This window comes from Cervus canadensis, chromosome 16, assembly GCF_019320065.1.
Source record: "Cervus canadensis isolate Bull #8, Minnesota chromosome 16, ASM1932006v1, whole genome shotgun sequence".
Classification (NCBI taxonomy): domain Eukaryota; kingdom Metazoa; phylum Chordata; class Mammalia; order Artiodactyla; family Cervidae; genus Cervus; species Cervus canadensis.
Genome location: NC_057401.1, coordinates 56,792,533 through 56,816,960, shown reverse-complemented (window position 1 = coordinate 56,816,960; position 24,428 = coordinate 56,792,533). Strand labels below are relative to the sequence as shown.

Sequence of the window (24,428 nt, the reverse complement as noted above, 5' to 3'; positions counted from 1 at the left end):
TCTGCTGTCCCTCCCCGTGGAGGGACGTTGTGTAAACAGTGTGAGCTGGGCTATGGGCCTCAGTCTCTGGAGACTCGCCTGGCAGGCGGTCGTATGGCCAGTGGGGCTCTGTGTCCACCACGCACTGACCGGGGTGGCCGTGAGGAAGAGCTGCAATGAACATCTGCAACGGGATTGTATGTGGACGTGGGTGAATGCCCGAGTAGGACTGCCAGGCCAGGCGCCATGTCTACTTTTAAGCCACAGTTATTTTCCAAAGATGTCCAGACCTCTCAGATGGTCTGAATGTGACCTTTCCATCTGGCTTCCAGTGCTCCCCTTCCATCTGACTCCTGGTGCTCCCCTTCCTTCTGACTCCTGGTGCTCCCATTCCATCTGACTCCCGGTGCTCCCCTTCCATCTGGCTCCCGGTGAGTGCTCCCCTTCCATCTCGCTCTCGGTGCTCCCCTTCCATCTGACTCCTGGTGCTCCCCTTCCTTCTGACTCCTGGTGCTCCCATTCCATCTGACTCCCGGTGCTCCCCTTCCATCTGGCTCCCGGTGAGTGCTCCCCTTCCATCTCGCTCTCGGTGCTCCCCTTCCATCTGACTCCTGGTGCTCCCCTTCCTTCTGACTCCTGGTGCTCCCATTCCATCTGACTCCCGGTGCTCCCCTTCCATCTGACTCCCAGTGAGTGCTCCCCTTCCATCTGACTCTAAGTGCTCCCCTTCCAGCTGGCTCCCGGTGCTCCTCTGCAGAGGATGTCCAGATGAGTTCCAGAAGACCACCCCTCCCTTAGCAGCCGCCAGCCCCTAGCCCAGGAATCCTCGCCACTGTGAGCTCACTGTGAGCTGTGGCAGAATGGCGGCCTGTGTCCCCAAGGGGCTCCCTGGGAGGGTGACAGAGGGGGTGACACCAGGCGTGGGGAGGGGCTTGGCCAGGCTCGGGGGGTATGTGAGCCTTTCCCTCAGCTCGGGTGCCCTCCTGTCTGGGGGCTGGAGCAGTGACGAGCCCACATGGTGGGTTCAGCTGAGGCCTCCCCCTGGGGGCTCCCTGGACCCTTGCCCCTGCCGCCCAGCAGACGCCTCCACCAGGACAGGACCGGGCCCCTTATGCATAATCTCACTTTCCTTGGACACTCCCCTCAGCCGGGCTGCATGGTCCCAAACACGGGGCCCCGGAAGTGCAGGTCCCGCTGAGGAAGGGAGAATCAGATGGAAAGGAGTGGGAGAGGGAAGACAGGTGACGGGCGAGACCCGGCCTTTCCCTGTCCCCCCGCCCAGAGACCTCACCAGCAGCCCCCACCGGAGGCCAAGGCCCACCCCGCACTTTGCCGGGAGCTTGAAGCAGTGGTGCGGGGGGCGGGGGGGCCCTCCGTGGATGCAGCAGACCCGCAGTCCTGCACGGCCCCTGAAGCTGGAGCTTGTCTGCCTCTCATTTAGACAACACTTAGGCCAAGACTATGAAAGAGAGTGATTTATTCAGACACGTACACATGACACCCACAAAACCCAAATTTCTAACAATTTGCAAAATATCAAGTCTGTGAAAGAACCCCTCACCAAGAGACAGAGAAGGATAGCCCAGCCCCGACCAGGTCACTTCTGGGAGTGTGTCTCCCCTCCATGTACCCTGGGGGTGGGGTGGGGTGTATCTAAGGGGTCCTGAGCAGCTTTCCCAACAGGGTTGGACAGCTCTCGGAATAGAGGAGGTGGTTCCCAAGGATGCCATCCAGGAGTCTCCCACCCACCACTTGGCTCTCTGGTCCTGCACAGAGAATCCTCAGAAAGTCCAATTTAACATAAACTTGATTTTTGCATGGAAAGTGGAGGTGACCGGGGCTTGGAAACAAACACCCAAGTTCAGGTAACTTTGGATCAGGTTGGGTGTGGCATCCCGTCCCCCACGGGAGGGAGGCACCAACGCCGGCTTCAATAAGCAGCAGCAGGTGGACAGTCCCCCTGCCCTCACGGTCCCTGATGCCTCTCGGGACGCATGGACGGTCCTCCACCGCGGTGGCCAAGGCTGAGTTATCCTACAACCCGTCTTTTCCAACATCTGGCTAAATATTCACGCAGTTAATGTCCTCTCAAGAACGTACAGTGTGATGGGGGGGGTCTGCCTTAAGTCACCCGAGCTGAGTTTTATTTAACTGCTCATCTATTGCTGGCAGCCAGATGCAGGGATTAAGCAGATCAGCCTTCACGATGCCTGGGTGTGGCCAAGACTCTGTCGGATGGGTGGGGCCCCACCGGGCTGGCCAAGTTCTCTCAAGCTCACTGGCCTCTTCCGGACGGGCCTGAGAAGGGTGCTCCTGGTCACGGGGTGAGAGCCCTAACCTCACTGCAAGAACCCCAAGGTCGCAGGGGACCTCAAGAGGAAAGGGCGGAGGCACCAAGACTGGATCCAAGGGGCTGAGATGAGCAGGCCGTGCACAGCAGCCCCCACCCCCATGGCAGCTGACTCTCTGGGAGTGGGGTGGAGATGGACCGCCCGTCAGCTCCCCAGGCCCTGCTAGCAGGAGTGTGTGCTGCAAGGCAACGCATGCACACACACGTAAGCATGAGCACACAGGCACAGTACACAGATGCTTGCACACTGGGACACACTCACACACATGCAGACACATTCACACACATGCCGACACACTCACACACATGCAGACACACTCACACACATGCAAATACACTCACACTGGCTCATGTACACACCCGCTCACACATGTGCTCACGTGCACATATACACATCCATGTGCACACTCACATGTGTGTGTAACCACACCAGGAGGGTGTCCCTTGTTATGCACACATGCTCGCACACATCCACACATGTACACGCACACGTGCACATGTATACACACTCACACATGCACACATACACATGCAGGGACATACCCACACACTGAGGATACACTCTTACACGTGCATACTCACAGTGTACACATATACACATGTGCACACTCACATGAATACACACAGACACACACACCCATGTATACATGCTCCCACACATGCACCCTCACATAATACACACATGTGCACACATGTGCAGCCCACTCCCTCCTCAGACACCACCCCTACCCCACAGGCTGGGCTGCCTAGGACCGGAGGTCACCGTTCACTGAGGCCGCAGACACTGTGCTGACAAGTGCCCGCTGGTCCCCTGGCCTCTGGAAGAAGTTCCTGATGAGCTTGTAGATGGCGAAGCAGGGGATGACCAAGCAGGGGACCCCAGCAACAATGACCACCACGGCATACACCCAGCCCGGGTACTTGATCTCCTTGGATTTGGGAAATTCCTCCTGGAGAGAGAGCGGCCTTGGGTGAGCAACCAGGCAGCCAGAGTCTCCCTTGGGGCAAGGTGCCCACCCCTCATGATTCCCTCCTGGTTTCTAGAGGGAGGGGGAGCCTGCCCCTTTCCACCCTGGAGGCCCAGGACTCACATAGCCTGGGTCCCAGATGTTGTATGTCAGCTCCTCCCTGACCTTGATCACGAAGAAGAACAGGAAGATGGCCAGCATAAGCAGGGGGCTCACCACTCTCCACGTGACCTGCCAGAAGATGTTGGGCTTGTGGCCGATCATGAACTCGATGTCCCTGTTGAACCTGGAAGCAGAGGCCAAAGGGCCTTTAGTCCCTGGAAGGCAGAGGAAGGCAGAGAGCGGCAGCCTCTCCACGCCTGGAGAGACGGTCTCTGCTTTGCAATGCTGCACTCTGACCTTTCACATCCATCTTGGTAGACACACCTTCTCTGGGAAGCCCCGCCATCTTGCGGTGCTACTGCCGGGCTGGATGCGTGGACTCTCGTCAGAGGCCGCATCCTCCTCAGCCCCAGGCAGAGCTGCTAGGGACCGAGGAAGGGAGCTGTCCGGCTCCCTGTCGCAGTTTCCTTGGCAGGGCAGTGGCTCTGACCTTGGGCAGCCTCACCAGGACTTTTAGTGGTGCAGCACTGGGGGTCTTAACGGGGCCCCCTCCACGGGCTTGTGCATTTAACCTTAATTGATTCACCAGATCGTTTATGGAGCAGTGGTGAGTCCAACTCCTATTAAGAACACAGTGCCAATCCGTGATGCCCTGAATGACCGGCCCAGGGATGGCTGACCCTGCCGCACTTGTCCGCCTGTCTTCGCCTGAGCCTCTGTCTGGCAGAGGAACCCTGCTCACACCCCTGGGAGCAGGCCCGGCAGAGCAGTGGGGCTGGAGTAAAACACCAGCTCCCTCCATCCTCCAGGCAGGGTCCTGGGAGGGGTCCTGGGGAAGCCCCTCGGCCTGCAGCAAACCTGTGCACTGTCCTGCCTTCTCCCATTTGCCCCAAGGCCAGGCTGCCTCCTGCTGCTGCTGCCAGTGCCCTTCCCGAGGCCTGGGGGGAGGCATCTGGACGCTGCAGAAGGTGCGGTCTGCACCCCACCCTCCACCCTGCGCGAGCTTCATGGCCTCTCCGTTGCCCTCCCGGGGCCAGGCCACCCCCACACCACGTCGGACAGAAGAAACACCTGCGCGGCCCTGCGTGCGCCCCCCGTGGGGTTCCCCATCCCCGGCCCCCACCTGTCTACGCCGTACACATAGACCACGGAGAACATCTCGAAGAAGGCGATGACGAGCAGGGGGATGGAGCCCGCGTAGCTGTCCAGAAGAGACAGCCAGTACTGGCCGGAGTTCAGTGTGAAAATGAAGGCGATGAGGTACGTCCCCAAGCAGATGAGGCCTGTGGCGGCAGAGGGCGGGGGTGCGGTCACGGGCGTCTGCCCCCACGCCCGCTGCAGTCTCCCTCTGGCCGCTGCGCCACGGCCTCGAGCCCCACCGTGCCGCTAAGCCGGTCCTCCTGGCCCCACCCACAGGCCCCGCCCACAGGCCCCGCCCACAATCCCACAGGCCACAGACCCGCCCACAGACCCGCAGGCCCCACGATCCCCACAGACCCCGCCCACGCAGCCTTGCCCACAGTGCCCACAGGCCCGGCCCACACCCCGCCCACAATCCCACAGGCCCCGCCCACAATCCCACAGGCCTCGCCCACACCCCGCCCACAACCAAGGCCCCACCCACCACCCACAGGCCCCGCGCCCGCTGCCCCGCCCACCTGTGAGCAGCTCCTTGGGCCACTTCTTGGGGATGACTTTGAGGTCTTGCAAGGGCACGACCACACCCTCCATGTTGCCGAACATGGACGACAGGCCCAGGCAGAAGAGCATGATGAAGAAGAGGACGGACCAGAGGGGCGCCACTGGCATCTTGGTGATGGCCTCGGTGAAGACGATGAAGGCCAGCCCGGTGCCCTCCACGCCCTGCAGGGTAGCAGGCGTGTCACCCGGGGCCCTCCGAGGTGCCCACTGGCCGGTCTGGCCCTGACCCTGGATGGCTCTGCACCCACGCAGTCATGGCTGATGCTGAGGCTGAGCCATCCTGTGGAGTGACCGCAGCTCTTGCCTTTTAGCTCCAGGTGCATTTTAAAAGGCTGAACTGGTTACATCACTGGGAAGTTGACCACACTGTCCGGCGGTGTTTGGGGCCCCGTGCAGCCCAGACAGAGGTGTTCGGCAGATGGGCATGGACTGCCATCTGCTCACCAGGGGGAGTCCCCCGCCCCGCCCCGCCCTGCCCTGCCCACAGCCGAGGCCATTGCGTGGACTGACTTCAGCGGGCCTGAGCGAGTCCCCGAAACAGACCCCCTGGAAGTGCGCCCACCAGTGCTCAGAGCGGCCCGCGGGGCAGGTAGCGCCATAAACCTGCTCGTGGGTGTGTAATGACCACACTCCGCATGGAGTGGCCCACGCAGGTGAGTGAGGCCTCAGACACTGGGCCCTCTTCTTAGGGCTCAGGGTTCCCGGGAGTTGAACTTCCGCAGAGAGCCCTGAGCTCGGAGGGGCTGAATGAGGAGCCAGTGGGTTCGGCGGGATCCCACAGGATCCCCCTTGCGGCATCTGCCCACATTCCTGGGACGCAAGGACTCAGAGCCGTGGGGAGGCTGAGGGGGGTCGTCCCAGCACCATGGAGCCCGCATCGCAGAGGAGCAGTCCAGGAGGTCTAACAGCCTGTACCCGTGGGAAAGTGGAAGCCCGTCAGCACTGCCCAGGGCTGGGGGCGGGCGCTCATGGCTGATGGAAGACTACCAGGGGTGCAGGAGGGCATAAACCGACTGCGTAAACTCACTAAACGCCCACAAACTGAGCTTCTAGGCAAGAACTGGCAGCTCGAGATTGTCTCTTTTTAAAAGGAAGGGGGATTGAGACTCGCAGCCCCTGTGACGTTCCCCAGAGAGAGCCAGGCAGGGAGGACCCTTTGCTGTGTCCACTCCTAACAAGACAGTGCTGTCGCTGGAGAAGCAGTGCCAGGCCTTCAAAATGCTCAACACGCCCCTGAAATGTGCGGCTCCCAATAAGAGAACTGCAAAGCTAAGATTAGTAGATGCCAGCCTATGAGCAATCACAGCAGGAAATGTTGCTTGTCCTGGGGGCTGGCACTTGAGCTTGTGTGCATCCCGGGAGCCTGATGGCCACCAGTGATTTCAGGACAGTGACGACAACTCTGACCTTTGTGTAGCAGAATTATGGTAAGAACGGACCATGGGGTGTTTCTGTGTATTTGACATGAGGCCACGGGAGAGGTCAGGCCCATGGAGGGCATCTCATGGCCTCACGTGCGGGGCTCATGGCCCAATAGGTGCTGGTGCCCTAGACCCAGTGTCTGAACCCCGTGGGGCAGGATGGCCAGGGTGGGTGGCCATGTGGCACGGGGCAGGTCTGTCCTAACTGGACTTCCAGGGGAGGCTCAGTGTCCACCCCAGGTGCCCACTGCCCTGGCCCTACCTCTGAGAGGAAGGCATCCATGTCGCAGGTCTGGAACTTGAGCTTGGCGTAGGCCACGGGGTCGGAGGCGTTGCACCACTGCTGCATCTCAGCAAAGTTCTCCTGCGTCACGTTGCCTTCGGGCAAGTCGAATCCGTTGATGAGCGTCAGGATGTTCCTGGAAAGAGAGCGAGGCTGACACCAGTCTGGGCGGCTCCTCGGAGGCGGAGGAGGGGACGAGGCCACCACAGCTGCTGGGGTGCCCGCTGGCCACTCACTTGCTGAAGCAGTCATCGTAGCGTTCGGTGGCACGGAAGCCAATGATGGAGTAGACCACAGTGGCCGCATACACGGATGTGAAGCCATTGATCACAGACACGATGACCGAGTCCATCTCGCAGTTGTTGCTGTGGACGGAAGCGGCATCGGTGAGCACAGGCCGGAGGGCGCGGTGTCCACCTGGCCAGCCCGCGTCGCAACAGGTGGTCAGAGCTGCATCTTGGGCCAGCCGGACAGGCTGAGCCGCCGCTGGGCGGGGTGGGGGGGGCTCGCCGAGCACCAGGTGACGGCCCCCACGCCTGCTGCAGCCTGCTAGCCCCTTGGTGCTCCCATGCCCTGGGGACCCCGGAGCTGGGGCTGAAGACCCTGTGTTCAGGTCCCCGCTCGGCCCGCGTCTGCTCTGGGCTCAGGAGGTGATGCATCAGCCCTGCTCATGCAGGGCAGCCTGGACCTTCTGACCACCAGCCACGGAGGCCTCCCTCCCCCTCCTCCCCCTCCCTGCCCCCACAAATGCTGCCGTCCCCCAGCTCACCCTAGGCCTTCATGGCTGAGGACGCCCATCTCCACCTCGCTGCCTAAAGCCTCCCTCAGCTCAGTGCATGACCCCTGACCTCCCACCTGCTGAGGCACCATCCTTCCAGGTGCTTCCGTCAAGAACCCCCAGGGAAACGCAAACCAGACCCCAGTGAGGGGCTTCCCTGGTGGCGCAGTGGATGGGAGCCCGCCTGCCAGTGCAGGGGGACACAGGCTCGATCCCTGGTCTGGGAGGGTCCTGCAGGTTGCAGAGCAACCAAGCCTGTGAACCACAAGAGAAGATACTGCTCGCTGCAGCTGGAGAAAGCCCACACAATGCAACAAAGACCCAGGGCAGGCGGGAAAAAAAATAATACTAAAAAACAAACGCAAAGCTCAGTGAGCTGCCTCACCCACCCCGTGGCCGGAACCCAAGCATCTGAGAGCATGGGCGTGGGCGAGGGCGGGGAGGACCCAGGCTCCCACTCGGCCCTACGGGGGCTGCAAGGGGGCAGCGGCTGTCAGACAGTTAGACCTGGAGCCGCCACGAGGCCCATGCTCCGCCTCGGGGCACACACGCGGGGAACGAAAACAGGTGTCCACGGAGCTCAAGCACAGATGTTCTCAGCAGCCAGAGAGCAGGGACAGCCCGGTGAGGCCCGTCTGCAGGCCAAGGACGAGCTGGCCTCGGAAGAGAGACGGACATGCGCCAAGGATGAGCCAGCCTTGGGAGAGAAATGGACATGCAGGCCGAGGACAAGCCGGCCTCGGGAGAGAGACGGACACGCAGGCCAAGGACGAGCCGGCCTCGGGAGAGAGACGGACACGCAGGCCAAGAATGAGCCGGCCTCGGGAGAGAAATGGACATGCAGGCCGAGGACAAGCCGGCCTCAGGAGAGAGACGGACACGCAGGCCGAGGACAAGCCGGCCTCGGGAGAGAGACGGACACGCAGGCCAAGGCGCAGGGGGGCCGGGGGACGGCTGCACCCACTCCCCGCAGCTCTTGAGAATGCCTTCAGCTGGGAGCTGGCCTGCCTGCCTCTAGCCCCGCCGCCCACCATCCGGGAGACTTGGGCTGGCACCCCTGGAGAGTGCCCAACCCCTGCAGCCTCACAGCAGGTCCGATGGGGAGACCGAAGCTCCAAGCGCCAGGCGCCTGGAGGAGCTGCCCCCCTGCTCCCCGCGGGACCCCTGTCCAGCGTACTCACTGGACAGGGTTGTAGCTGGAGAAGGAGATGAGGCCCCCGAAGGCCAGGGAGAAGGAGTAGAAGACTTGGGCCCCCGCATCCAGCCAGGTGACCGGGTTGGCCAGCTCCGTGACCTGCAGCCAAACAGAGACCCTCAGCCATGTACCACGGGATGTGGGGGGGGCACCCAGGAGGGGCATCCAAGGAGGGCACAGGAGCCTGGAGGCAAGGTGACAGCTGAGGCCACTGAGCAGAGGCCAGAGGGAAAACGACCCTGAGGCGACAGCTGGTGGCCCTCTGCCCCGAGCCACACGCGAGCTGGCGCACACTGCCCGCACTGGCCCGGCCGGCGTCCAGGGGCACTGGACAGACATTCACAGCAGCCAGGAAGCGGGAACAGCCCAGGAGGTGCTGGTCTGGTGTCCAGGGACCAGTGGGGGCACGGAGCCAGGGGTGGGCAGGCAGCCTAGACTCACGTTGGGTGTGAAGAGGAAGACGATGCCATTGGTGGCTCCCTTCAGCGTCAGGCCCCGGATGAGAAAGATGGTCAGGACAACGTAGGGCAGCGTGGATGTGATGTACACGGCCTGTGGGAGGTGGCAGCTGTGGGCCGGGGGGCCCGGGCAGGGGTGGGGGCCCACCGCCAGGAGGAGGGCTGACCCCGGACCGCGCCCCCTCCTCCCACGCCCTGGCCCCAGCTTCCCCCTCTGGTTTCCGTGTCCTCTCGTGACCATGGTCACTGTTCAGCTCCCGCCATCCAGACGGGCACCACTGTCGCCCCCGCCTGCGGCTTCTGAAGTGTGTGTCTGGGAGCCATCTGGTCCAGCACTGAGTCTGGGGCGCTGCCCTGGGCCACCAGCAAACGCTGCCCAGACAGAGGGCGGGCGGGGGCCAGACCCTCAGAGATGCTAAAGGGGCCGCCCCCGTCCCCCAGAGCGCCCACAGCCCCGCACCTTCCCGGTGGTCTCGATGCCCCGGATGGTGCACACGTAGAGCACGCTCCAGGCACACGTCAGGGCCAGCAGGATCCACCACTGCACGGAGCCCGAGTCATCGATGGAGGTGGAGATGTTGAGGGTCTCGCGGTACCAGAAGTAGTCCACGGAGGAGCTGCGGGCACACTCCTCCACGTAACCTGACACCGTACCACACCAGTGAGGGCCACGAGAGCATGGGCCCAGGGCACTGACACCAGGACACACTGAACTTGTGCACACACATGTGTGCACACCCACACGGACATACCCAACAGGCAGCACCACAACACACTTACACATGTGTGTGCACACACACGTAGATATACGCAATGGACATGTCCACAACATACTCACACATGTGTGCACACCCACACGGACATACCCAACAGGCAGCACCACAACATACTTACACATGTGTGTGCACACCCACATAGATATATGCAATAGACATGTCCACAACATACTCACACATGTGTGCACACCCACACAGATGCATGCAACAAACAGCACGCACAATGTACTTATACATGTGTGCACACTCACACTCAACAGACAGCATGCACCACATACATATGTGTGCACACCCATACAGGAATACCAACAGACAACATACAAAATGTACTTACACGTGCACATCCACAAAGACTTGCACAACAGAGAGAATTCACTATGTGCACACATGTGTATGCACGCCCACAGAGACACACCCAACAGCATGCACAACATACATGTATGTACACACATGCACACTTTCATGCACTCATTGCACATGAACATACTTGTAGGCACACATAAGCATGCACAAACCAAACAGACTTGCATGTATAGTCAAGTACAGACCCATGCACACACTCGTGCACACAGGGAGCATGCACAGCAGGCCTTGACGACCTGCCACTCCCCCAACCCCGCCCCCTCCCCCAACCCCGCCCCCACCGCAACCCCGCCCCTCCCCCAGCCCTGCCCCCTCCCCCAACCCTGCCCCAGGCAGGCACAGACCCAGGGCTTAGCTGGGAGTCAGAGCCCTGGGCACGGCACTCAGTCATTCAGGAGGCCAGCAGTCTTTGGGGGTCTCAAGCCAGAGCCTGCACCGGGTGGCTCTGTTTAGCCTCACGCACTCTCTCTGCTCTAGACCTAGCATCTTAGGGTCCTGGTTGCCCCCCCTGGGCTCATGGGACCCCAGTGAGACCCTGCCAAGGCAGGAGTGGTCTAATCCTGGCAGACCCTCCCACCCTACCCCGCCCACATCCCCTGAAGGGCCCCCGGGTGCAGCCAGGGAGGCCATGGAGCAGGTCTGCCCCCTACTGTGTTTGAGTTTTTGCTAAACTTGGGCGACGACCACGTGGCTGTTAGAGATTCAGGGGGTGCTGCTCACAGGCCAGCCCCGCCCCCACCAGCCCCCCAGGGCTCACCTGTCTTGTTGGCATTGAGTGGACACTGGCTCCAAGGCAGGGGCTCCTGGAAGGAGTTGAAGAAGTACCACATGACCCAGGCGATGATGGTGTTGTAGTAGAGGCCCACCATGAAGGACACGAACATGGACGCAATGCCTGGGGGGGAGGGGACGTCAGTGCTGGGGCGGGGGTCACTGCTGACGTGGGGGTCGCTGCTAGGTTGGGGGTCACTGCTAGGATTGGGGGTCCCTGCTGGAGTGGAGGCAGTGCTTGGGTGGGGGGTCACCACCAGGGTAGGGGCAATGCTGGAGTGGAGGGTCACTGCTGGAGTGGGGGGTCACTTCTAGGATAGGGGTGTCACTGCTGGAGTGGGGGTCACTGCTGGGGAGGGGGTCATGGCTGGGATGGGGGCATTGCTGGAGTATGGGGGTGCTGGGGTGAGGATAACAGCTAGGGTAGGCAGTCACTGCTGGGGTAGGGGGATCACTGCTGGGATGGGGGTGCTGGTGTAGGGGGTCACTGTGGAATGAAGGGTCAGTGCTGGAGTGAAGGCTATCTCTGGGGAGAGCCTCCTGGCCCACTGGGTGTGAGTGAACAGAAGGGTCCCAGGCCGCAGGAAGGCACCCTGCGGTCAGCATCCCTCCTAGTCCCAGCTCTGGGCAGGAAGTGGGGGGCTCTGCTCTCCCCCTGTGTCTGCCCCCGCTAGGCCTGTGTTCCCCAGGTACCCAGGACAGCCTCTGCAGCCCACCCTCCACCCCCACGAGAGTCTAAGAAAGGGGTGGCAACAGCCTCAGGGTGGGGGCGTGCAGCCCTGGGCTGTCTCCTCCCTGAAACCTAAAGGGAACAGCGGGTGGTGTGTGCTGCCAGCACGGACCCCAGGCTGAGCCTGGGCGCGGACGCACCTAAGCCCTTGAGGGCCGGGTGGATGGCGCTCCAGACGCCCACGCTGCCCTTGCGCAGCCGCTGCCCGATGGCAAACTCCAGGTGCAGCAGCGGGATCCCCTCCAGGACCAGCAGGATGAGGAACGGAATCATGAACGCTCCTGTAGGGCGGGGGACGGGGTGGGGGGCGTGGGGGCGTGGTCAGGGCGGGTCGCTGGATGGTCACGTGACTAAGGATGTCGCCTTTGACCATGCCCTTGACGGTCATCGGCGTTGTTTGGGGGGGGCTTGTGCCGCCTCCTCGCGGTGGCCGGCTTGTCCGCGGTCCCCACAGGACGCTGCCTGACCCCCAGTCCCTGGAGAGCTAGGATGGCGTCCGCGTGTGGGAGGAGCCCAGGGAGGGGCACGCGCCGGGGTGAGCCCCTTGGGGGTGTGGGCCCATGGCACCCTCACTCGAGGGTGGGGAAGGGGAAAAGGCCAGGAGCTCCAGGCCGGCCCAGACCCCGCACAGAAAGGGGTCTGCATCTGAGCCCTGGGGACCCCGCTCTGGGCCAGGGAGCAGCGGGACCTGGGGTCTGTGTCTCCGCTCGTTGATGGGCCCCAGGGCCTGGCCCGCCCGTAGCAGGGGCCCTGTGAACACCTGCCTTCGTGGTGCACGTGGGCCCACCATCCCAGACCCCCCAAGGGGTGAGCTCCCTCCCCAGGCCCTGGTTTTACCAGCCGTCCGGGCTCCTCCCCCTGACCCAGGCTCTGGGGGAACCAGCGGGGAGGGGGGGCCTTGTCCAGCGCACCCAGCCTGGCCCCATGCTGAGCACAGTTCTGCTGAGATTAGCACAGCGGCAGTTACCAAAGGTCACCGGCTCTAGAGCTGAAACTGGCCGATAAGGATTGGAAACACTTGCTTCAGGGCTTAAAAGTGGATTCAGGTCCAGTCTGAGGGGCCTTGTGGTCAGGCTCCCTGGGCACCCGGACCGCCAGCAGTGGCCTGGGACGCCCGCCCTGAGGTCCCCCTACTCTGTCCCGGGGTCTGGCGAGCCCTACCGCGGGCTGAGGTCCCCCCGTCCTGTCCCAGGGTCCAGTGCGGCCTGCCGAGGGGTGAGATCCCCCCGCCCTGTCCCAGGGTCCGGCGCGGCCTGCCGTGGGCTGAGGTCCCCCCCGCTCTGTTCCGGGGTCCGGTGCGGCCTGCCTCAGGGTGAGGTCCCCCCACCCTGTCCTGGGGTCTGGCGAGGCCTGCCGAGGGGTGAGGTCCCCCCCCTCCCCGGTTCATGCAGCCCCTTCTCCCCGCCCTCCTCCGCTCACCTCCCCGCCCCGCCTCCACCTCCTGAAACATACATTCTCTGCTCCCCCTCAAGCAGCTTAGATCCTTCACTTGTGCCCGCTTCTGTCCCGGACGCCAGCCAGGCTGCAGCCTTCGCACACTGGCCTCCTGGGCAGCGTGGGTGTCAGGCCTGAGCGGGAGGTCCCTACTGGCATGGCACTGTGTACACGTGTGTATACATGTGTGTACACGTGAGTACATCAGTGTGTAGTGCATGTGCCTATCCACATGTGTGTGTTGTGTCCACGTGTATGCGAATGAGTGTGTATGTGTGAGCATGTGGGTGCCTCCACATGTATCCAGACACTTGGTGTAAGCGTGACACGTGTGTACAAGTGAGTGTGCACAAGTGTGTACAAGTGTGCGCTTGTGTGTACAAGTGAGTGTGTCCTTGTGTATGTATGAGCGTGCGTGGATGTACACATGTAAAGCTGAGTGTGTGTGTAGGTGTGTTTGAGACTGTGTCCGTGTGTACTCTTGTGCCTGAGTGTGCGCATGTGCGTGTGTGTGTGTGTTGAGGGGGACCTGGAACGCGTGTGCAGGGGGCTCCTAGTCTGCTGGCCTGGCGCCCCGCTTGGCCCCTGGGTTAATCCCGCGGCCTTTTCTCTTTCTCCTCCTCCATCTGCCTCCCTGGCGCCCTCTCGCTGGGGGCACGGGCCCCAGGGCCCGCGGCACTTTCTCCCACCTGTGGACCGCCCTCGGTCCCCATGCCAGGGAGCTGCAGGGCGACTGGCCGCATGCCTGGCCGCCCCCCTGGGGCTCCAGGCACAGGCTTCTTCCAGGGCTGGTGCTGTGTGGGGCGGGGAGCAGTGTGCCGAGGGTCAGGGGGCGAGGGTGTGGGCTGGGACACAAGGAAAGGCACCAGGAACGGGCCTCCCCCAGGCCAGACCCCTCAATGGAGGGGAGCCAGCAGCCTTGGGTCTGGGGCTCAGCCAGCTGCGGGCTCAGCGCCTGTCCCTCTGTCCATGGAGGTAGAGGTGAAGTAAGATTTGCCTCTCTGAGGTTCTCAGGAGCTGGATTTGAAAACCTGTGGAGCAAAACCACCAAGAGGAAAACATGCTCCCCATCCCATCCCTTCCTCTCATGATGCCACTTTTACCTCTGGACTCCCTGCCCCTTCACCGCCATTGGGAAACTCCTCTTCATTCTTGAAAACCCCACTCATGAGACAGCCCCTCCTCCAGGAAGCCTCCCGTGTTCCCCGTGGTCCTGGCACCTACACCAGCCCCCCAGCCACCCCCACAAGCTCCTGCAGGACCGGAGGCTCAGCTTCTACAGAGGCGGGAGGGTGGGGCCAGGACACGTCCACACGGGCACCCCCAGCCCTGGCAGCACCAGCCAGAGGCAGGCCCTCGGCCCCTTGCTCTCTCCTGGATGGGCGGCTCTTGGCTCCCTTTGGAGGTTGGGTCTGCTGCGGGGGCGGGAATGGGGATGTCAAACAGAGGCGTGGGGCGGGCTGCAGGTCTTAGGAGGCAGGAAAGCCACGGAGTGCCCGGCGCCCGGTGGGTTCCAAAGGTCCCGGGAGACGAGAGAGGAGACTGTCAGCCCCGAGGGAGGACACACGTGCAGAGAGGCGCGGGGCAGGAGGGTGAACACGCCCGGAGGGAGCAGGAGTTCTAGGAACTCAGGAAGTGAGGTGGGGGGAGGAGGGAAGGGGGGGAGGGAACTCGAGAGAGCCCCCTGGGGCTCAGGTCAAGCCCACAGGGCGCAGGCTTAGGTGGGGCACCGCTCCGCCTGCGAGTCTCCCAGGAGCGCCTGGCTTTTGTGACCACAGACCCTCAGCCGCTTCCAGGAGGGAAACCCAGTGGAAACGGAGGCTGCTGCCCCCTGCCCTCCCCCGGCCCGCAGCGTCCAGAATGGACAGGAGCCAAGGGGGCCTTCCTGCTCCCATGGGCGGGCTCTCCAGGACACCGCCTGCTTCCCCAGACGCCCTGGAGCCGCATGCCCCTCTTCCACTTCCCTGAAGCGCAGGGGGGATCCACCGCCCGCCCTCACCCGTGGCCTCCCCTGCACCCCCACCCCACGGTCGGTCAGGACTCGGGGCCGCTAGGCTGTGGAGCCAGCCCTCGAGGGGCGGGGGGCAAAGCTGCGTGGCATGTCCTGCCTCCCCTGGTCCCCTCTGTTGGCCGCCGGGGCCTGGTCCTTGCAGGTCTGTGGGGGCCCAGCCGGCCTCCAAGTTACAGGCACCGGGCTCACACCGGGGACTCTGGAGCCCGAGGCGCTGCCCGGAGGGCCTGGGGGCAGAGAGGAGGCCCAAGGCTGGCTCAGGGTCTAGGGTCACGACCCCTGGGCCCCGCACTTCCGAGGGCCCTGCTCAGCCGGGTCCCCCAGGGCGGCGCCCAGCCCATGTGCACCTGCAGACTCGCTGGATGGGCAGAGGCGGTGCCGTGCTGGGATGGACACAGCTGGGTGGGGAGGCACCCCGGGTGGGCACACCTCCTGGCACTGGGGAGGGCAGGATGGGGCTCGGGAGATGGAGAAAGGCAGCACCTGGCCTGCAGACCCCAGACTCGCGGTCAAGGGGCGGACCGCAGCATGCATGCTGCCCGCCTGCTGACTCCACTCACAGGTGAGTGTGAGACCCCGGCTCGGCGGCCCGACGGGGCGCTCACCCAGGGACACAGGAAGGCAGGCGCGTGCAGGCCTGGCGGCGGGGCCCAGCGAGGGGCACAGAGGACGGGAGGACAACCCTGGCCCGCGGAGGGCCGGGTGCGGGAGCCACAGGAGGGCCCCCACCTCCCTGAGCCCAGGGAGGCAGCAGACGGTCCTCCTCAAAGCCGAGCGAGCTGAGACCCACGCTCTGTCCTGCCCGCCCCCCTTGGGAGCAAACCTGCCTAGAGGGACCAGCTCCTTCAGCCTCACAAGCCCGGCTGCCTGCCAGGGCAAGCGCAGACCCCGGGGGAGTGCAGGAGGGCGGCCAGGCTGTGGGAGGCAGGACACAGCGCCTGCTACCGGGCTCCCGCGCGGGGGACTGAGACGACGCCACGGCCGGGGTCACGCGATGTGCACAGGCCGCTCACGGCCACCCCGAGCAAACGCCACAGAACACCGCTGACGGTCAAGCCTACATCATGGGTCTTCGTCGTGGCTCTGTCTACTTTTCTGTATAGACTTTTCTTCCCCCCCATAATATAAAGTTAAAAATAAAGCAAAAATTCATTTACTTTTTAAATTATCCAAAACTCCTGGAAATAATTGGAGACTAACTAAGCTTTCGCCAAATCAGAACGGATGAGCAGGGATGGGAGGCCCCCTAAGACCCTCGAAGGTGGGCTCCTCAAGCCACACAGCTGCTCCGCTCCCCACAGCTGGGGCTTCGGGAATGGGAGTGTCACCCTGACGGGTCACCAGCCACCCTGCCTTGGCCTCAGGCATGGTCTCCTGGGCGTGGAGGGCGGGCCGTTCGGGTCCCAGCCCGTGAGCTGGCCCAGAGGACAGTGGACGGGCCTCCTGAGGGACAGGGGCGCGGGGGGCGGGGCCCTGACCCACGTGGGGGCCGCGGCGTCCCCCTCCCCTGTGCTGGGGGGCAGCGTCCACTCAGCAGCATCCTCCCAGGTCCCCCGGCTCCCAGTCAGTGTGCACCTGGCCTCCTGGGGGTCTGAGTTCCTGGTGTCTGCTCTGGCCAACTGCCCGGAAGACCCCTAAGCTGCTTCTAGCATGTTCGCCCTGGGAGTCCCTCCCCAGCTCTGCGGTCCATCCCCCTCTTCCCAGGGACCAGCAACGGGCCTCCACCCGTCAGCGGGGTCAATCCAGAGCAGCCCCCGAGTCCCACGCGCAGGGGAGCAGCCAGCCCTCCTCCTGGTCCCCGAGCTGGGGACCCTCCCCCAGGACGGCTCCTGAGGGGTCATGACTGGCATGTTGCAGTGGGAGGGGCAGCGGCCCCCCTGAGGGCCCTGCGGGCGTAGGCTATGACTCAGGCGGGAGCCCTGACCTCCTGGGCTCCGCGAGCCCCAGCCCCCGAGGTGGCAGCCTCAGTCCAGGAGGCGCCAGCTGGCCCAGAGGTTCCGATGACACACCTTCCCTCCCAGGCGGCTCGAGCCCTTGGCGGTTCAGGGGGGTCTCCGGGGAGACCCAGCACGGCCCCTTCCACCTGCTCCTCTGGAGGACACGCAGGTCACAGAGCCGCAGGGAGCCCGCAGTTTCTCCTCACGAGAGCTGGCTTGTGCCGCCCAAGGCGGGGTCAAGAGCTCCCAGAGCCAGGAGCATCCCCTTCCCGCGTCCAGCTCCCCGGGCCAGCGCGGGGCCAGAGGGACCACGGTGTGACCTCTGTCCCTGCAGCTCCCGCACAGCAGGAGGGCAGGTGGAGGAACGGGGCTGTGGGGACCCAGGCCCAGAGCCTGGTGGGTGGCGGGCCGCCTCAGCCCCCTTGGAGGGAGACCCCTGGGCTCTGGGCCAGGCCCCAAGGCCTCTGGCGGCAGCGGGATGGGAAGAGGCCCCACTCCTGCCCGGGATGCACGTGGTTTCTCAGGGGTCACCTGCACCCAGCCGGCCGCCTCCTCTGTCCATCGGGGAGCTAAGTGCCTGCTGAAGCCAGAGTGCCCTTGATGACACAAGCTGGGTTCAGCCCGGTGCCCGCGTGGTGGGCTTACTGAGGGCTGGCCTCATCTTCCTCGCTGAGAGGAGGGGCCCCCCTGAGGAGCCGGGGGCCCCTCCGATGCCCCTGCCCGGGTCAGAGCAGGTCCAGGGCCACGGGAGGGCTCCTGGGCCCAGCCCGCCCCACCCCACACGACCTGGGATGTGGTGCCCCAGGAGGATGTCCCTGCTGGCCCGTGCTCCGGCAAGAGCCCCGGGTGGGGTGCAGCCGCGGGGGTCGTCCTGCCCGCCGCCCACCTGCCTACCTCCGCCGTGACTCTGGCACAAGTAGGGGAAGCGCCACACGTTGCCCAGGCCCACGCAGAAGCCCACGCAGGTCAGCATGTACTGCGCCTTGTTGTCCCACTTGGGCCGCGAGTTGCTCTCCTCCTGCTCGATGCGCTCCAGCTCGCCCAGCGACGGGATCCGGGCCTCCAGGCCGGGGTTGGGCAGCGCCAGCCTCACCATGGTGGTCCGGGCGGGTCCGTGAGCTCAGCGAGTGGCCACCGGCCGGAGACCTGGGGCTTTATAGGAAACCTTTGGCACCTCACCCCAGCACCTGGGCCGAAAGGAAGTGTCAGCAGATCCCAAGGGCGAGGCTGCCAGACTGTTAATGCCTTATCTGCAGAGGCGCCTGGACCCTCCGGCCTGGGCGGCCGTCAGCTCCGCCCCTGTGCAAACGGGACCCAGCGGCCCAGGTGAGCCTGGCCCCCAGCGCCCCCTGCACGCACCGGGCACCCCAGCACATCGGGGGCAGCCCCGATAGCAGATGCTGCCTGGCCCCCGGGCTCTGAGCCTCTCCTCAGGGAGTGCAGCTTCAGCTGGGGGCCTCCAGACGGGGCCCTCGTCCCTGTGGGTCCCCCCGGGGACTCAGAGCCACCGCCCTGATGTCTCCCGTCCGCCGCCCGCCAGGAGGTGGGGCTTCTGTGCCTTCACTAGGAGCCTGGGCCGGGCACTGGGACAGGGCGGGAAGCGGGGTCCCCGCCCGCTGAGCGCAGCGGTCAGGCCGGGAGACTCGGGAGCCATCTGTGCATCCAGAGAGCTGGGTGGCCCCCTTGGGTGACCACGGGGGTCACTGGACGGTGGCCCCCCCGGCCTCCCAGCTGGGGCCACAAGAGGAGCACTCACGGGAGCTCCATCTAAGCCAGCCCTGGACCAGTCCTGCTGCCCACCACCACGCCACTGCGTGGATCACACTGACATTCCCGGAATAGCTTGTCCAGGGAGGGCGGGTGGGGGTCACGGGAGGTGGGGGGCAGGTTGGGACCCTGACCTTTGCCCCCAGGATGGGGGAGGCGAGTCTGAGGAGGGAGGAAGCCCGAGAGAGAAACCAGATACGCTTCCAGGGACATCTGGTTCCTGCAACAGACACAGACTGGACGGCTGGGCCGGTGGGGGAGGCAGAGAGAGAGATAGTGAGAGAGACAGAGACAGAGATGGAGAGACAGAGAGACAGAGACAGAGATGGAGAGAGACAGAGGGAGAGACAGAGACAGAGATGGAGAGAGACAGAGAGAGAGAGATAGTGACAGAGAGAGAGATGAAGGGAGACAGACAGAGAGAGAGAGACAGTGAGACACAGAGAGAGACCCAGAGGCAGAGAGGGAGACAGAAACGCAAACAGACCCCGGGTCAGAGCTGCTGGCAGGAGGCGAGGTGTGGACCCCACGCTCCGGGCCCTGGAACCTCCACCAGCTCCCGAGACTCGAGGGTCAAAGGCCTCTGAGCCTGCTCACCTCGCCCCCCTCCAGCCGAGGAGCCTCCTGCTACCCCGGGAATCAGGTCCACCCCCTCACGCAGGCGCCCGGCCCCGGCCCACGCCCCCCTGACGCGCCCTCCGGGGGATGGACTCCGGCTCCTGGCTCGTGTCCTGCGTTCTGTATCCACTCCCCTCTTCCCGTCTGTTCACTCACACTTGCCCCAACGACTTTTATCACAAAACACATGCTCAATGAGGAAAATCAGAGACTTCCCGCCCAGAGCTTTCTCCTTATTCCACACAGTTTTCTAAGGATGAGTGACACATACTTACCCACGATGTGAAAACGTGCATGATTTTTACTAAACATTATGTCTTGAGTGTTCCCTTCATTAAATTAAACATTTTTAAGCTTAAAATCAGATTTGTTTTATTGTTTATGCTTTGTGAAACTTTTCTTTCAAACACTGTTTCTGATACGGAACATCCCATGCACCCTGTCTGCTTGCCCACTGTTGCAGAAATGTTCCCTGATACGGCATGTCTCTGCTGTTTGCAGTTTATCCTCTTATAACTATTGCTGTGGTGTGTCTGTGAACACGTGTCTTTTGTTATTGACTGACATGTTGGTGACTTTTCATAAAGCGGGCACATCCATAGAACCACCACCCGGATGAAGAGCGAGAACGTCAGGCTTCCCCGGTGGTCCTGGGCCAGGGACACAGGTCCAGCCCCTGGTCCAGGAAGATCGCACGTGCTAAGGAGCAACCAGGAGCCGCAGCTACTGAAGCCCCCGCGCCTCAGACCCCGCGCTCCTCGGCAGGAGACGCCCGTCAGGAGAAAGCACCGCCACCAGAGCAAGGCCCACGGCCAGCCATGTGGACCGGGAGCAGCCCGTAATAAATAAATACAGCGTCTTAACACAGAGAGCCAGAGCATCCCAACTCCCAGAGGCCCTGCGCCTCCACAGCACCGTCCGTCTGTCTGTCCCCCTGCCGTTCTGACGGCACGGCGGGGACTGCTCCCGGGCTCAGTGAGGCCCCCGAGTCCTTCACACCATCGCCCAGCTGTCTCCCGGCAGGAAGGGCCTGGTCTGTCCTCTCATCCATCTTCCCGCTGCGGGACAGCTCCGAAGCCCCTGCCCACCTCCTGGTGCCCTCGGGGAGGCACCCACAGGCAGACAGCGCCTCCTGGGCGGCACGGGGCCCGTCCGCAGAAGATGCTGCCAGACTGCCTTCAAGGGGACCGAGCCAGTCACCCCCCAGCCGGCCAGGAACGCTCCACACACACAGTCACCAGTCACTGGCCTTTGCGCCCTGTGGCCACGGGGACCCTGCTGGCCCAAAGCGCATGCTGGCTTTGACCTGCGACACCACCATCCTCCCGTGAAGCCCACTCGGGTGTCCTTCCCTGCGGGGTGCTGACCCCCCCTCTGCCCCCAGGACACGGTCCTGCTCCCTGGGTCCCGGGGGCCCCACGAGCCTCCTCCCTTGCACTTGGGGTGCTGGGAATGAGAAGCCCTCCTTATAGTGCTGTCCCACCTGCCCTCCTTTAAAGGCCCTTTGCCCTCTCAAGGTCGTGAAGACATCCTCATGTTTAGTCCAGGAGCGTTCAGGTTGAGTCAGTAATCCTCGCAGGGTTGTCAGGTGTTGCCTAGGCAGCCTTCGATCGGCCGGGAGCCCTTCCTGGGGAGGGGCGGTGACTGGGCACCGTTGCTCAAAGCGCCTCCCTTTCCTGCCTCCCGCAGAGCTGGCTCTGCCACAAACGTTCGCGCCTGGTGTCTCTTTCTCCACTTTACGTTCTGTTCCATCGGTCTTTTGCCCACCATCTTCTCCAGGACTCACAGCCTTCATCCCTGAAGCTTTACCACAGGTCTCATTCCTTCCAGCCGTGTTCTTTAAAGCCACATACCTTGTGGAACAAGTTTGTAAGTCTCCAAGGAAAAGCTTCTGGAATTGTGATTCAAGTGCATTCAATCTATAGTGTGGTTTAAATGGGATCTTAACAATATAGGGTTTTTCAAACCATGAATGTAGCTCATCCCTCCGTTAGTGTAGGTCTTTTTTCTCTCAATAATGTTTCATAGATTTTTAAAAAATTTTTATTTTTCAGCTACACCTTGTTGCTTATGGGGTCTTTAGTTCCCTTACCAGGGCTTGAACTGCACCCTCAGCAGTGAAAGTGCAGACTCCTAACCACTGGGCCACCAGGGAAGTCCCCGTTTTAGTGTGTGTGTGTAGCATGTGGAGGTCTTCCATCACATTTCTTCTTGCATCTGACTTTTTTGGACTCTCAAAAAAGCAAGAGAGTTCCAGAAAAACATCTATTCCTGCTTTATTGACTATGCCAAAGCCTTTGACTGTCTGGATCACAATAAACTGTGGGAAATTCTGAAAGAGATGGGAATACCAGACCACCTGTCCTGCCTCTTGAGAAACCTGTATGCAGGTCAGGAAGCAACAATTAGAACTGGACATGGAACAACAGACTGGTTCCAAACAGGAAAAGGAGTACGTCAAGGCTACATATTGTCACCCTGCTTATTTAACTTATATGCAGAGTGCATCATGAGAAATCCTGGGCTGGAAGAAGCACAAGCTGGAATCAAGATTGCCAGGAGAAATATCAATAACCTCAGATATGCAGATGACACCACCCTTGTGGCAGAAAGTGAAGATGAACTAAAAAGCCTCTTGATGAAAGTGAAAGAGGAGAGTGAAAAAGTTGGCTTAAAGCTCAACATTCAGAAAACTAAGATCATGGCATCTGGTCCCATCACTTCATGGGAAATAGATGGGGAAACAGTGGAAACAGTGTCAGACTTTATTATTTTGGGCTCCAAAATCACTGCAGATGGTGATTGCAGCCATGAAGTTAAAAGACGCTTGCTCCTTGGAAGAAAAGTTATGACTAACCTAGACAGCATATTAAAAAGCAGAGATATTACTTTGCCGACAAAGGGTCTGTCTAGTCAAGGCTATGGTTTTTTCCAGTGGTCATGTATGGATGTGAGAGTTGGACTGTGAAGAAAGCTGAGTGCCGAAAAATTGATGCTTTTGATTTGTGGTGTTGGAGAAGACTCTTGGGAGTCCCTTGGACTACAAGGAGATCCAACCAGTCCATCCTAAAGGAAATCAGTCCTGGGTGTTCATTGGAAGGACTGATGCTGAAGCTGAAACTCCAGTACTTTGGCCACCTCATGCGAAGAGTTGACTCATTGGAAAAGACCCTGATGCTGGGAGGGATTGGGGGCAGGAGAAGAAGGGGATGACAGAGGATGAGATGGTGGGATGGCATCACCGACTCTATGGACATGAATTTGAGTAAACTCCGGGAGTTGGTGATGGACAGGGAGGCCTGGCGTGCTGCGATTCATGGGGCCACAAAGAGTCAGAAATGGCAGAGTGACTGAACTGAACTGATGAATAATACTGTTCTTAATGTTTATCTTCTCACAGTATATTGCTAGTACACATAACAACACAATTCTCCTCCTCTGTCGTCCCCTTCTCCTCCTGCCTTCAATCTTTCCCAGCATTAGGGTCTTTTCTAATGAGTTGGCTCTTTGCATCAGGTGGCCCAAGTATTGGAGCTTCAGCATCAGATATTCCAATGTATATTCAGGGTTTATTTCCTTTAGGATTAACTGGTTTGATCTCCTTGCTGCCCAAAGGACTCTCAAGAGTCTTCTCCAACACCACAGTTCAAAAGCATCAATTCTTCAGCACTCAGCTTTCTTTATAGTCCAACTCACACATCCATACATGACCACTGGAAAAACTATAGCTTTGACTAGATGGACATTTGTCAGCAAAGTGATGTCTCTGCTTTTTAACACATTGTCTAGGTTTGTCATGGCTTTTCTTCCAAGGAGCAAGCATCTTTTAATTTCAGGGCTGCAGTCACCATCTGCAGTAATTTTGGAGCCCAAGAAAATAAAATCTATTATTGCTTCTACTTTTTCCCTTTCTATTTGCCATGAAATGATGGGACCAGATGCCATGATCTTCATTTTTTGAATGTTGAGTTTTAAGCCAGCTTTTCCACTGTCCTCTTTCACTTTCATCAAGAAGTTCTTTAGTTCCTCTTCACTTTCTTCCATTAGAGTGGTATCATCTGCATATCTGAGGTTGCTGGTATTTCTCGCAGCAATCTTGATTCCAGCTTGTGCTTCATCCAGGCTGGCATTTTGCACAATGTACTCTGCATATAAGTTAAATAAGCAGGGTGGCAATATACAGCCTTGACATACTCCTTTCCCAATTTTGAACCAGTCCAGCTGTTTCATGTCTGGTTCTAACTGTTGCTTCTTGTCCTGCATACAGGTTTCTCAGGAGACAGGTAAGGTGGTCTGGGATTCCATCTGTTTAAAGATTTTCCACAGTTTGTTGTGATCCACACAGTCAAAGGCTTTATCTTTGCCTTTGACTTTTAAAAAATGTAGTTGAAACAGACCAGATGGCTTATTGAAGCATTTATAAGTGGATTCCATCCTTGATTAATTCTATGTTTTTTCTATCAGATTTTATCTCAGTAGGGCTGGCAGTCAGCTTCATATTTTTCTCAGACTCATGTTAAGAGGTTGCCCCAGACTTCAAGCCCTCAGAAAACAAGCCAAGTGTTGCGGCCTCCCTGTGCCGGTGGGGATGGTGGCCCTAGGCCGGGTCAGCAGGGCCAGGACAGAAACGAGCACGCCTAAGTCCTGTCCCCCGCCCACCCTGGCTCGGGGACCAGAGGTGGGTGGGGCCCCACGGCCCGCTGGTGTCCGAGACGGCCACCTTTGCCTCCCGGGGCTGGGTGCTCTGGAACAGCTGGTCACAGGGCCCGAGTTACTGGGTCGTGGC

General features: G+C 61.1%; 1 protein-coding gene across 4 annotated transcripts; it reads right to left on the bottom strand.

The window, feature by feature from the left end:
• Window positions 1–1,439: 1,439 nt before the first annotated feature.
• SLC6A19 (solute carrier family 6 member 19) lies at window positions 1,440–19,810 on the bottom strand. 4 transcript variants are annotated; one of them, XM_043489153.1, is made up of 13 exons: window positions 19,159–19,810; window positions 18,152–18,444; window positions 12,016–12,156; window positions 11,132–11,269; window positions 9,696–9,877; window positions 9,219–9,329; window positions 8,764–8,876; window positions 7,041–7,169; window positions 6,784–6,940; window positions 5,058–5,262; window positions 4,523–4,682; window positions 3,421–3,583; window positions 1,440–3,279 (listed from the first exon to the last, which is right to left on the bottom strand). In XM_043489153.1, the coding sequence occupies exons 2-13, from the start codon at window positions 18,351–18,353 to the stop codon at window positions 3,076–3,078; spliced, it is 1,905 nt and encodes a 634-aa protein (XP_043345088.1). In that variant the 5' UTR covers window positions 18,354–18,444; window positions 19,159–19,810; the 3' UTR covers window positions 1,440–3,075. The 4 variants fall into 4 exon arrangements, with proteins under 4 accessions (XP_043345088.1, XP_043345089.1, XP_043345090.1 ...); XM_043489154.1 differs by having other exon boundaries at window positions 18,152–18,409; XM_043489155.1 differs by lacking the exon at window positions 19,159–19,810 and having other exon boundaries at window positions 1,440–2,508; window positions 3,059–3,279; window positions 18,152–18,986.
• Between the last annotated feature and the right edge of the window lie 4,618 nt (window positions 19,811–24,428).

Excerpts from the sequence above, each read along its gene's own strand:
- SLC6A19 (XM_043489153.1), bottom strand. The coding sequence starts at position 18,353 with ATGGTGAGGCTGGCGCTGCCCAACCCCGGCCTGGAGGCCCGGATCCCG. Across the intron at positions 12,157-18,151 it reads GTGCCAGAGTCACGGCGGAG|GAGCGTTCATGATTCCGTTC; the intron begins GTAGGCAGGTGG and ends CCCGCCCTACAG. Across the intron at positions 5,263-6,783 it reads TGGATGCCTTCCTCTCAGAG|GGCGTGGAGGGCACCGGGCT; the intron begins GTAGGGCCAGGG and ends GCTACCCTGCAG.